Source organism: Ambystoma mexicanum, chromosome 10 (assembly GCF_040938575.1).
Source record: "Ambystoma mexicanum isolate Mex_15411 chromosome 10, UKY_AmexF1_1, whole genome shotgun sequence".
NCBI classification, from domain to species: domain Eukaryota; kingdom Metazoa; phylum Chordata; class Amphibia; order Caudata; family Ambystomatidae; genus Ambystoma; species Ambystoma mexicanum.
In genome coordinates, this window is record NC_090932.1 from 1,290,072,403 (window position 1) to 1,290,086,583 (window position 14,181).

General features: G+C 46.2%; 1 protein-coding gene across 6 annotated transcripts in view; it reads left to right on the forward strand.

The window, feature by feature from the left end:
• Positions 1–14,181, forward strand: part of MTMR3 (myotubularin related protein 3) — a 2,389,252-nt gene that overhangs the window by 847,826 nt on the left and 1,527,245 nt on the right. For all 6 annotated transcript variants that reach the window (XM_069619294.1, XM_069619290.1, XM_069619289.1 and 3 more), the window contains one exon: positions 2,304–2,420. In XM_069619294.1, the coding sequence (XP_069475395.1) occupies positions 2,304–2,420 (117 nt within the window). The remainder of the gene's footprint in view (positions 1–2,303; positions 2,421–14,181) is intronic.

The window sequence follows — 14,181 nt, forward strand, 5'->3', positions numbered from 1 at the left end:
AGTGTTTGACTTATTTTGCTTCTCTATCAAGTTCGGCACGTCCTATAACCCTATGTTCCAGTTAAGTGCATATCATTAACTCTAAACCCTTCACACCCTTCAATGAATCCATGTTGCTAGTCTCTCAGGAGGAATATATCCCCACCACCGAATTTTGAAACGGACTTCCTCGATTTAGCCATATCAGTCACCTTTCCACCATAACGAGACTGCTCCTACATGAGCATGCAAGTACGGAATCCGTATTAAAGTGTGAAGAAAAAAAACGAACGGGAGATTTGTTGGCAAATCGGCTTAACGAAAATTACATACAGCCGAAAATTTCAAATCAATCCCCCATTTGGCCTCATTATAGTGAACAAGGGGAAGCGGGGGTGTGCCCCACACCCTTGTTCACTATAATGCCAATTGGGCGTTGCTGGGGTGCCCCCCCCCCTCCCGATTGAATAAAGTGTAAAACAAAAAGAGGTCCCTGCGGCGCTGGTTCCCATGCATGTGAGTGAAGGGAACCGGCATTGCAAAGGGATGCAGGAGATGGCAGCACACAAGGTGCGTAACAGGTAAGTAAGGGGGCGTAGGGAATCTGGTTCCCAGAAATGTCAGCGGGAGGGAAAACAGTAATTTTCGGTCAAATAACTTTTTTTGTTTTTCTCCCTCAGACATTTCACATTCGATCTATTCATGGACAATCTGCAAGTACTATATATAACAAAGAGGACCGTTTCAGGATTGCCTACTGTGGGTTACCCAGTTTGATATTCACACTTAAGAACACAGTTTCTTTATTGAAGTAAAAGTTTTGTAAGAGCAACATGTCTCTTAAATGAATTTACAAGCATGTGTGAATGCACTGTGCCGTGCTAAACACTTGTTAGGTCATGATGGATCAAGTGTTAGCCGCTTGTTAGTACTCCATTAGTAGCACAAGTGCAGCTTCTCTTATAACATGACTGGTATTTCTTACTCTGCAGTGCATGCTTCATTCTCCAACACTGCAGAAATGGCATAGGTAACAGCTGAGCAAAGCCAAGCACACCCTACCAGCACACAGTTACCACGTATAATGTTTCTGGTGGTGCAAGCATCCCTTACCCGCATAAAAGTACAGCCTGGATAGTGGTGTTGCAACTGGATCACCTACAGCGAGGACATGTGGAGCATTGCTTGAAGTAGAACATAATTCCTTTGCATAGAAATGGTGCAGCCCTGCCAGCTACAATTCATGCCTTCCTTGTACACAAAGCACCTGCAGTTGCAGCAAACAAGAGACATTTCTAGTAACAGCAGCACAAATGTCCCTAATGCATAGAAGAAGCCTGTATAGTGTTGGCAGCAATAGTGATAACACGAGGTTGCCTTACAAGATGCACACAAAGCAACCAGGGACGTCGTTTAGGAGTCGCCAGGGGTCGCAATTGCCTTGAGGTCTCCCTTGCTACCCCTAAAATTAAAAGTTAAAAACGCTTTTTTTTTTGTTAATGCAAGCTCCTGGGTGGGGCCAGCGCCATGTGGCTCTTTGCTTCTGGAGTGGCTAGTTTACTTGTTCAGGCGTCTTAAAAAAATAAAAATGAACAGGGGTTCCACAAGTCTAACACTTTCAACATTGACCCTAAATAAGAAAGAATAGGAATACCAAATAATGTGTCTCTGTAATTCTATACAATAATTGATAGACTCATTAAAGGTTTATTTCAGGCCCACTTTAGGGGGAGAGTCACTGATTTAGTCTGTTCTTAAACACCTTAACGCAGCCTTTCAGCCTTCTGGGGTCGATAAAGGATTACCAACTCAGGTTGGGTGATATTGTATGTATATTTTTTCTATATAAGAGCTTTAGCGTAAGTGCTATATAATAACAAATCATTATCATTTGGCCATGGACGTCTGCTTGCATTCACAGTAATATGGGCCTATACACACTGATCTTAACGATGCATAAGGCGAACCATTCTTGTATGAAATGTTTATCACATTATAGTGATATCCTACCCATATTTTTCGTAGTGTACTTAGGAACAATGCTATGTGATGTCACTTCCTGTTTTGTCAAGGGGTGAAATGGCGTGTTCCACTGCTTCCTGCGATATCACTTCAGGGTGGGGTTAAATGACATAATTCCCTGTGATGTCATCAGAGGTCAAGAGTCGTGTGATGTCACTTCCACTACCCTTGGCATTTTGGTGAAATGACGTCCCTGAAATTAACTGAACATAGTACAGTTTGGTGCACTTATGATAGGACAGCGATTGACCGTTTATGCTGTGTGAACCGATCTATGAACATACTATTTATTCCTCTCTCAGGTCCCCTTCTTGGAGCTGCATGGGGAAAGCACAGAATATGTGGGACGAGCGGAGGACGCCATCATTGCTCTTTCTAACTATCGATTGCACATCAAGTTTAAAGAGTCCAGTGTCAATGTAAGTGTAACTCTTAATTGTGCATTTTACATAATATGCTAGAACCTATTTTAGGGCATCTCCATTCATGATGTTCTCTGAGCCTAGCATGATACTTGAGCTAATTTTATTGCTGACAGGATTTCTAGGATGCATTTATTTTAAAAACAAAGTTAACCCACCAATAGTTTTTACCCCAGTACTTGAGGTGAAGTCAACGTTTAGCAGGACCAACTTGTTTGCATTGCGAAATGGAGACAAACAGGCTTGCATTTGGCTCTCAAGACTGGCTGTCAAATTGCTTCAGTTTATTTTTGCTTGGGACAAGTTGATGCATGGTTTTGCCTTCTAATGGGCGAATTACCACCCACATGGTGGTCTCTCTCAAAACAATACTGTAGGAGCTAGGTTCACATTTGAAGGAATAAACCTGAGACAATACCGATGTAAGCAAAAAGTGAATGAGTGAATTTAAGAAAGCAAATGGTGTGGAGAAGTACTGCAAATTATGTTTTAGTTATACCCTTGGCTTTACCATACATGTGTGAAACCTTTGAATTCTATGACCCTGCTATTGGCGTCAAGTGGTATGCCAGTAATATCCGTCGCTGGGCTTGTGTGAATGTCTTCAAGTCCAGAGTTTGTACCTGCTTAATGCTTCCCACGTTGCTTAGTGCAGCTTGAAGTCTTTGGGCTGGTATGTCTTGTTTTTGCTGTTTATATAAGAAATAGAATATCCAACTGAAACTAACCACAAAAATACAGGGTTTAAACAAAATGAATTAAATATTTTCTTGTTACTATTTCTCCAAACATATAAGAAATCCATTTGTGTAATCTACATGTACATAAGTCGCAATATAGTTACTTTGATCTTTCTAAAATGTGTGCATAACGTAATGGTCTATTGTTTAAAAATGCCCTAACCACCAATGAATGTCCTCAATATTTGATCCTTTTTTTATAAACCATTTTTTATTAACCATTTTTGTTACAGCATATGCATAAGTGTTCGACATCGTATATTACATATTTAAACCGAAACATCCTAAGCCCCTCTGATGTGTAATCCCACTCCCCCCCAACCTGTCAATATGGCCTTCCGTCCCGTCCAAACCCATCGTCCCCGTGTATCTACTATTGCATTGCCCTCCAGCCCCTGTTTCTGCGCAACCATCTCTATTCAAAGCAGTTTAGACCCTGCAGGTGCATTATCTAGGGGAGCAAACATTGGGACTCATCACGAATTGGGCAGTAGCCCTTAAATGCGGCAGTAACACTATTACCATTGCATTTAAGGGTCCACCCAATCTCGGGCTGGCAGCATTTACATCCAGTTCTAAGCTGGGGGTAAATGCGCTGGAAAGATTTCCATTTTCGCGTGCAACTAGCGCGCAGTAATTGCCCTGAAAATTCCCCATTGGGCCTAATAAACCCAATGGGAATGGGGAATTGCACTTGCCGCCCAATCCAAGATACTGCCGGAGGGTTGGGCGGTATCTCAGTCGGGATACCGCCCAACTCGTGATGAGGCCCATTGTCTGTGTTATGACATTCCAAGATGTGACATCCACACTTGTTTCCCTGGGTCTCCGGTACACTGCCCAATGCCAGACCAGTCTCAGCCAGTGCCCATCTCTGCAAATCGTTCCATCATGCCTTCACTTTAGGGCCATCTGCAGACATCCAGGTCATCGCATTTCTGCATTTGGTCCTTCATATTAGCAATGTGCTTTGCACCCTGCTTGCGCTGGAATACCCCCAACAGACTTGCCTCTGGAGACACTATTTCCAAATCTATCCCTCCTCTAGACAGTTTGCTTGCAATTTCTACCCAGTACCCCTGTATTTTCTGGCAAGACCAGAACATGTGCAACATGCCTGCATTTTCCTCTATGCATCTGCGGCAATGTTGTCTATCCGCTCCCTTAACCTTGGCGATCTTGCAGGGTGTCAGATATGCTCTGTGGGTTATGTACAGGTGTATGTGTTTTAGCCTGGCATTCCTAGAGACTTGCTTTGGGTACAGCATTACCTTTGCCCATTCAGCATCCGAGAAAGGCCTACCTAGGTCTGTCTCCCACTTGGTCCGTACTCCTAGGTCCAGAGCATGTAAGTTACCCAGGAGCAGCTCATAGAGTCTGGACACCTTGTGTCCTCCCTGGAACATGACATCTATATTGTTTCTAGCCCAGTATTTCCTTCTAGGCCCTCCGGGAGTTCCGGCCACCTCTGTTCCAGTCTGTGTGTCAGGCTCAGATGCAACAGAAATCGCCCCCTGTGTATACCAGACTGCTCTGTGTCTTGAAGTCTATTAGTTTCCCTTCTTGGAGCAGGTCACCCACAGTGACGACTCTGCTGCTTTCCCTGTGCCTACGTATTCCCAATACACATTGCGGCCTCACCACCAGTATGGCAACCAGAGGGATCTGCAGGGAAAAGGGGTCTACCACATCCAACACTCTCCAAGCTCTGCACCATAATTTTTTTATCCAAAGTCAAAAGGTGCAGGGCTGATAAAGATGTGACTCATGTACCCATAAAACCTCCTTCAAATAATGCCCTATGGTAGGCTGCACCAGTGCAGTATCCAGTGTTGGTTTGTCCGCCAGCCAACCAACTATGAATTGCAACTGTCTGGCTAGGAAATATAATTCAAACTGTGGCACCCGGATCCCTTCTGCTTCGTAGGCTCTCTGGAGCGTACTTAAAGCCATCTTGTGCCTGCTCACCCGGCATAAGAATCCCTTAAGCATAGTGACCAATTTGCGAAAGAGCTGTTAGGTATGTTATATGGTACATTCGCAAAGTAGTACGATATCCGTGGGAGAACCACAATCTTTAAAAAAGCTGCCCTACCCATCATTGATGGAGGCAGCCTACACCAAAAATCCATTGATTTCATCACTCTGTCTAGGGCGCATCGGGTGTTGCGCTCGTGCTCAGTCATGACATTATGATAGACATCAATGCCCAAGTATCGGATGGTGTCAGTGGACAACTATAAATTCCAGGGCTGGAAGTTGCTCACTTTCACTCCCCCTGAAACCTGCCAGCGTGAACAGACACGAGTTCTCTCAGCTTATGGTGATGCCTGAGAGTTCAGCGAAATAGTCAAGAACATTTAGCATGTATTGCAGATTGACCTGTGGCTGTCGCTTGTAGAGCAGCATATCATCTGCATAGATGGAAATCACATGTGTCACTCTATTTGTATGCCTGTATCTGCGTATTCCTCTCTGAGGAATGCCACAATTGGTTCCATTGCAAGAATAAAAAGTATTTGGGACAGCGGACACCCCTTTTTAAGCTGAACAAAAGACAGAACCAGAAACCAATCTGATTCGAAGTGCGCTCACTTCCTGTCCTCCTTATGGAGTTGCTTCAAAGAAATAGCTTAGTGTCAATATTCACACATTGAGAGACAGAAACAAAGCTTGTGTGTGTATATACTGAACAAGCCACTTCTCCAAACTTCAATATCGAGTCATGAAGATTGCCTGACTGTTCAGTGCCATAGTTAGTCTATGGCTATGCCAATGCATTTCGCACTGGGTCCGTCATCAGGGCTTCAAGGCACTGTACATGGTTCATATAGTTCATCATCATTATATCTGACATTGTGATTAATCAATATTGGAAAATATTATATTAATGCATGCAGATAAGCCGTGTGAAATCAAAGTCAAGTTGTCCATCATGTTACCCAATAATAAAATCATAAGTATCACATACCATTAGTTGGAAGAAGTTTGGTTAAAAGAAAGTATAAAAATAAAAGAAATTGAAAGTGAAAACAAAACACAGAGACAACATATACATTATTCTCATCCTCATGTTTGAAATATTGCATTAGTATACCAGACAAAATGATCAATACCGGAGTCTTGTTTGTCACTGTGTGTGACCATGGCTTGTGTTCTTAGCGTCAAGCACCTAAATATGTGAGAAATAACGCTGTATTCAGATGTCAATGCCTATGTTTAGGTTCACAAAGGATATAGTAGTGCCGATAATCACATTGATAATCAGTGTTAACCGCTTTCTGTGTACAGCTAGAAAGGAATAATTAATTCCTACCTGAGGAGTTAATGTCAGCTAGCTCGATGCACTGTATGCAAAATAGAAGGAAGCACTATTTACTCTGTTAACATATTGTCATTATAAGCATTCTAATCCTCTCCTGCACGGAGGTTGATCCGTGCTTACCTTAACTCCTGCTGTGCAAGTGTGGTGTGTGCCGCTCGGAAGAGCCGGCGACTCTGGTTGTAAACGCTGATATCCTTGTGTCGGCTGGTTGCCAAACAACCGACTCATGCGCTGCCGCGTCTGTGCACGTGGCGGGCTGATTATGCTTTCGGTTTGTGAAACATGCTAAAACAAGATATATAATACCAGATGTGGATGTCAATTGTATGCCATGGAAGAATTGACTGTAAATTAGATGGAGGATTTATTAGGAGCTGCATCAAGGATCGGAGTCATGGCGAGTGGTGTTGCTAGGCAACCGTACGCATCCGTGGAGGACGTGATGACGTGTGCCTCGTTCACTACTATATTCTGTTAGTTGTATATTATAGCTGTCATAGCACACAAGTTAATATAGTAACATCATGATTGTAGAACAGGGCACATTTCGCATGTGGGCGGAGTCCTATTCAAGAGATTGGCAGGAGCCAATTGCAGGTTGCATCATGCTGTGTCGTGCTGATTGACAATATGGGAGGCAGTGCAAAGCAAGAGGTGACAACTATGTCACCCTTGCCTCACGTCCCGCCGGACCCCATTAGGCGCCACTGCGTGAAGCCAACCCCCAATGTCTATAGTTCGATACAGTGTGGTCTATTTCTATGTTGATGGATATGGATTGATTAATCCAATTTTGTGTCGGAATGTTGCGAGCCATATGTCAAGTATAGTGAGGCTAATGTGGATGAGGCTGCTCCTTTTTTTGCCACTTAATTTTTATCTAACATTTTATTTAACAAGCAAAGACCATTGACCATAATACTTTAACTCACAAAGAAAGAGAAGAACCCCCCCCCCCCGAGAACGAACCCTTCCCAACCCACCCCCTGCTCATAATTAACCGGGCTCAGGCAGGCATGGTGGAGACAAGAAAGAAAAAAAAGAACAGAATGTGGAAACGATTGAACTGTACATAGCAATTAGGCTGACCTCTCGGGTTCACTACTGAGTTTACACCACTGGCAGATAGGACCAGAGATATGTACGCTAGACAGCGTCTAGGGCGTAAGCTTCAGGGTCTCATTGAGCCACAGTCCTCGTGCAGGAGCACCACTAACCAGTCCTGCAGGAAGGCACTCATCGTATCGTGTACCAGAGCTGTTAACGTCTCATAGGTGAAAATGACAGAGTTTAGCCAGCCAGTCCGCTCTGGACGGAACCTCTCGGCTCCGCCACTTCTGGGCCAGGGCCAGCCTCCCCGCCCTCAACATAGCCTGAACCACCTTCGGATAGGCATACGACTCCGATGCTGGAGAGGGGAACCCAAACAGGAGGTCAATGGAGCACAGGGGGATCGTGAGGCCACTATATCCTTAATCCAGCTCAAGAGCTCCAACCAGAAAACCTGCACAAGGGGGCACTACCACCACAGGTGGTACCAAGACCCCCTCCGGCCACACTCCCTGGGACAGAGGGGGGGGGGGGAAGTACCACTAAACATTTTGGACAACCTCTCTGGGGGAAGGTGCCATGTGTGGAGGATTTTAAAGTTGTGCTCCATAGCAGCCGTATAAAGGGAACCAGACAGAAGCACCCCACAGAGCTTAGACCAGGCATCATCCTCCAACGGTTCACCCCACTTTTCCTCCCAGAACCTCTTAAAACCCTGTCTACCCTCAAGCTGGGCTGAGATTAAAATGTATATTTTGGAAAGGGAACCTCTTCTTGAGTTAGCCTCCACCAACCATTTTTCCAGGGGCTTGAGGGGGCTGTTAGGGAGAATTCTCTGTAAAGGCTAATTTCCCAAACCTAGTGAGTCCCCCAGCAGCTTTGCTGGATTTTTGGGGTTTATTTTTTTCTCCTGCTAAGAGTGAGACTCTTTTACTCCCACTCTTAGACATGATTTGAGGTGTTCCTTTGTCTTTCCATGTATTTTATGGGCTATGGGGTCTTTTACTCCATAGGGTCTCATGTGTTTTTGATGTGGGTTACACAGCACCCTCCGTGCCGCAACCCAGGGGTGTCGTAGCGACCCCCAAACATAGACTCCATACCCTGGGACTGACTACTGTCTCCCAGGGCATGTAAAGTCACCATTGGCTTTACTAGTCCCAAATTATGAACAGAAACCAGTACAAACCATCATATTGTGGACGTACTGGTCGGGGCAATTCGATTGCCCTGGGGTCTGTTGTTAGAGGGGGCACGTCTCCGTCCCCCCTGATCGAGTTTTGGCTGGTGGCAGTGGATACTACTTTTTATATTCGACCGCGAATATATCTCTATGGGATTTTCCCATTGTTCGAGGCTACCAACTTTAATTATTTAATTCTTGTAGCCTCGAACATACCGCCGGTTTATTTAATATTAATTCGCTGGTTGGTATTTTTTGCCAGAACTCTATTCTAAAATGGCGTTTGTGTTCTCTTCTGTGACTCCAACCCAAGTCGAGCCCTTTGTTCCACTTTTTGGCGGGCTTCTCCACAGAAACCTCAAAAAGTGGTGCCACTCTGTCTGGGTACCACAGGGGGTGTGGGAGGGGGTTTAGGCACCCTGGACTGAGTTGCCTTGGCAACTCAAGTCGCACTCTTGTGTGATTGGCCCAAGTGGTGAGCCGGCCGGCTCACCACTTAGCATGTTTGATTGACAGCTAGGCTGAATGAATGGGGGTTTGCTGCATAAAAGCAGGGCTTTGGGGACTGGAACTTCAGAAGTCGCCACAGGACCTAACAATCCAAGGAGAGAGAAGCTGAGCCTACCTGCAACGACACCACCGGTGGAGTCCTGCTGAACCGCCTTGCCACTTTTCCCGACGACAGAGGAGATCTCCAGTCCGGAGAGTCTTCTTCCTTTGACTGGTGGGGATAACCAGTTTTGCCTTCTTTTCACCTTCCTGGAGCATCTCGTGGCCGCCTTGCCCGTGCCAAGCACCCCGGCAACTGGAATACCACGGATTACCACTACCGCGAAGAGAAGGGTAGTACCTTTTAACCGAAAGAACTCCGCGGCTGGTTTCTTCCCTGGCAGTGCAACGACCTTCATCTTTCCTCCACGGCGAGACCTCCTCTTCCTCTGGACAAAACACCGACTTGCACCCGCTGCCAGGAACAACTGCCCCCGCTGGAGCTTCCTTCACACTTAAGGTACTGTGTCCCGCCTGGCTTCCCTTGCGACAGATCGTTCGGGGTGACAGTAAAGCCTCGACTTTCTAACCTGGGCTGGCCTGGGACAACCTAGCTAACTTTTCCTGACTTTAATTTCATTCTTTGTGTGTGAACTATCTACAAGACTCTTGAGGCATAACCCCACTGTGTGAACCTGGACCCCTTCTGCTTGCTCTCTCCAAGAGCTGGGCCTTGCAATTCACTTCCTTGCTCTCCAGTAGAACTCTGCCTATCCTGCCTTACTGTGGTTCTTTTAAAAGTATTGAAATTTGTGTGCTTCCATAACTCTGCCTTTTTCCCTCCCTTTTTAATAACTTAGAGTGCCATCTTATGTTAAGCTCTCACCTCTGTCTGAAAATAAGTGGTGTTTCTCACTAGGACTTGTCTAATAAGTAATTAGGGTTGTATATATATAATAGTGAGGGTGTGCTGAATTTACTTTTCTCTTTATGCTAGTGTAATTTACAAGTGTGTCTTTAAATAATTATATACTTTTACACCAAAGCTCTGGTCAGTGTTTTCTTGTGCTACTCTATCTCTGTAAATATTGTGTATACTCTATATACTGCCTAACTCTTCTTGAGGGAAGTCTGACTGCTCAGCCACAGCTACCAAGTGAATCTGTGTGGTACAGACTGCTACCAAGTGGGTTTACTGCCAAACACCTGTAGTCTTAAATCTTTTGTAGTGGTCCCTAAGGGAACTGCACAGGTTTCTGCCTAACAGGGGCGCACCAAAGCCGCCCCCCACTTGGGGTCAGTCAGGAGCCCTTTCACATGAAGAAAGTCAAAAATTGAGATCGGGTGGTCTCCCATGAAATTCCTCAAGGTAGGGTACTCAATAAGAGCACCATTCTGGAATAGCTGTGCAACCCGTTCTAGACCCATATCAGACCACTTCTGGGTGCCTCTGAAACCCCTCTTCCCCGGATCAAAAGGGGGGGCCCCATAAAGAAGACAGAGGAGATGGCCAGGAAGAAAGGGGTGCATTGGACCTAACTTGTCTCCATAAGGACCACAGGACTAATAACGTTGATGGGTTCTAACCCCATTCAGGTCGTCCCCCGCCGGGGCCCACAACAAGTCTTACTTTCCTAGGATGGGTATGGGTATCTTCGATATATGACCAGGAGGGTCCGCATTTCGTCCCTCATATGCTCCAAGATGACCCTCAGCTGTGCAGCCTTGTAGTATAAATGGAAGTCTGGGAGCCCAAAGCCCCCGTGAGACTTCGGCAGGGTTAGGGTGGTAAATTTGACTTGACTTTTTCCCGTTCCAAATAAAGTGCAACGCCATGGATTGCAGGGCTTTGAAGAACGAATCTGGGATTACAGTAGGTAGGGCGGAAAAAAGGTACAGGAGGTGGGGCAGAATATTCATCTTTAGGGATACCATGCGCCCAAACCATGAGAGCGTCTGAGGAGTTCAACGTTTCAGGTCTGAACGTATCTTGGAGAGAACCGGAAGAAAATTGAGCTCAAAGAGACTTCCCAAGTCTCTCGGAAGCAGGACCCCCAGGTAAGGCGTAGCCATGCGCTCGACTCTAATACCTCCCACCTGATCCTTTCCTTCAATGGATCCATCAAGCGACCCCAATGGCATGAGATATGATTTTGCCAAATTAATTTTTAGACCCGAAAAAGCCCCAAACGACTGAATAAGATTCAAGAGAGTTGGGAGAGATTGGTCCACATTGGTCATATAGACCAGGATGTCGTCCGCGAATAAAGATAGCTTAAAGTCTAAATCACTGCAACTAATCCCAGTAATCTGGTGGTGTTGTTTTATAGCTATAGCTAAGGGCTCCAAGGTGAGAGAGTACAAGAGGGTGGGACAAGGGACAGCTCTGTCGGGTCCCACGGGAGAGGGCAAACGGGGCCGAGACCGCTTCGTTAACAGATACCCTGGCAGATGTGCCATTATATAGAGCGGAGATCCACCCACAGAATCTTACCCCTAAACCCATCTTCCTCAGGACTTTCCCAATATAGGACCATTCCACACGGTCGAAGGCCTTTTCAGAATCCAACGACAACATGTAGGCCTGCACGCTGTTACTGCCCACTTCATGCATCAAATCAAGGGTTTTCCTAATACTGTCGGAGCCCTGTCTCCCAGGGAGGAAACCCGACCTGGTCGCCATGAACAAGTGAGGGGAGATGCTGGGCCAACCTATTCGCAAGAAGTTTTGCGAGAAATTTTACATCAGTATTTAATAAAGAAATGGGATGATAGAACTGGCAATTCAACTGGTCTTTCCCCTCTTTTTGAATAACCACTATGCGGGCCGAAAGCATAGAATGGGGGAGTTTCCCTGAGGCAAGCACCGCGTTAAACAATTTGGATAGGAAAGGGGCCAGAGCAGAACCAAATGACTTATAAAAGAAAACCGTAAAGCCATCGTCGCCACGGTTGGTCCCCCCCCCTTCATAGAACCAATAGCATCCAACACCTCTTGGGGCGTAATGGGCCTCTCTAAGGGATCTGCTTTTTCTAAAGGGAGGCGAGGAATCGGAAGAGAACCAAGGAACTGATCGGCCTCTGGACCCTCCTGCGTGCACTCCGATGCATAGAGGTGCTCATAGAAAACTCGGAATTGTTCCCCTATCCCCGGGTCATCGAGGCATTTTCCGCCCCCCGGGAGGCGCACTGCGTCCACCCTTCTACTGTTTTTAAATTCACGTAATCTCCAGGCCAATATTTTATCCGCCTTCTCCCCCTTCTCCATGTATTTTTGTTTGAGGAGATGCACTTTTCTCTCAGTTTGCCCAACCATAAGGGTGGCTAGTTTCGCCTTAAGCTGTTGGAGTTCAGCCCATTTACTAGGAAGCATTTGGGATCGGAGCTTACCCCCTGGTTGTATCGCCTTTATTTTCTCTCTGAGGGACATCTCCTCCCTAGTTCTGAGACTCTTCCTTGCCGCGCCCAGCCCTATCAGAGCTCCTTGAATTGTAGCCTGAAAGGCCTCCCATACTCCCGCTTCCCCAAATTCACCATTGTCATTAAGTTCAAAGAATTCCTTGATATCCGCAAGGAGGGACTGGGGCGGTCTCCTTATCTTTCAGCAAGAGGTCGTTGCACGTCCACCTTGAGGACATAGGGTGCCCCGGGGAGATAACCACTTGAACCCGGACCAGGTTGTGCTCTGACCACAGGACCAGCTCCACCCCGAACCCTGTGATACTCATGCAAGGCTCTGTCAAGTAAAACCTTATCAATCCTTGAAAAGGATGAGTGTAGGTTGGAAAAAAAAGGTATAAAAAGGATTCTGGTCATGGCTAGTCGGATGGGAATCAACTAAGCCCAATGTCTCATTTGTTGCAAGAAACGATGCAGCCATTCTCTTCTGGACCTGTAGGTCTGTACATGGGCGAAGAGACTTTCTATCCCATTCAGGGTGAAGAACCATGTTAAAATCTCCCCCCCTTCTCTCCCCCACCACGAGAAGCCCCTCCGCAAAACCCATAATCTTTGTTTTAGTCTCATCCCAAAAGTGGTCTTGGGCCTCATTAGGGGCGTAGATAGAGACTAGGGTAACTTTTCTCCCTCTGAGCTCTCCCTTAACCATCACAAATCGGCCATTTGGATCCGCTCGGTGAGCTGTCGCACTTAATGGGCTCTGGGGGAGACCAAAATCGCAACCCCTCTTCTCTTGGCCGGGGCAGTGGCCTGAAATATTTCTTGAATCGACCTGGATCTAAGGGCGATCTCCCTCCCCCTTGCCCAATGAGTTTCCTGCAAAAATAAAAAATTTAACTTTAATCTATTGAATTCCTTCCTCACCAGGGATCTCTTACTCGGGGAATTCAGTCCCCGAACATTTAGCGAACCCAAAGTCAGCGAAAAGAGAGAGTCAGCCATTAAGTGAACTAAGATCACTGCTGGGCCCTGTGACAGGGGCAACATGCCCTGATTTTGTCCCACGGGCCCGCTTTTCTAACCGATTCCCACATGCAATGATTTTCAAAGAATTCAGTCTCCTGACCAAAAATTGCAAACAATAGTGAGCCCAACATAATAGAACTTTAAGTCCCCAACTTGAGCTTGGTGACAGAAATCCACACTTAGTGAATACAAACCAGAACAACTCTTCTAACCTTTCTGTGGGCTTGAACTTTACGTCTCTCCGTGGCACCATTAGACCCCTGAGGCCCAGGCAGCGCTTCCCCCAGCCCTACTTCGGCAGAACCAGACTTAGGGTCACCCAGCAGCTCTCGGGAGACTCTATGAATGTCATCCTCCGTGCCCAAGGCATACTTGTCCAGCATGGGGTCTGGCATGGATTCACATGCTCATGAATATTCCCCGTCGTCAGGCTGGGAATCCTCGGTAAAGAAAAAAAATCAGTATCCGTTTCGTTTCTGATCTGTCTTTCTTAGAAGTAACCAATCACTGGTCTCTGGGTCATACTGCCCCCAGCCAATGACTGCC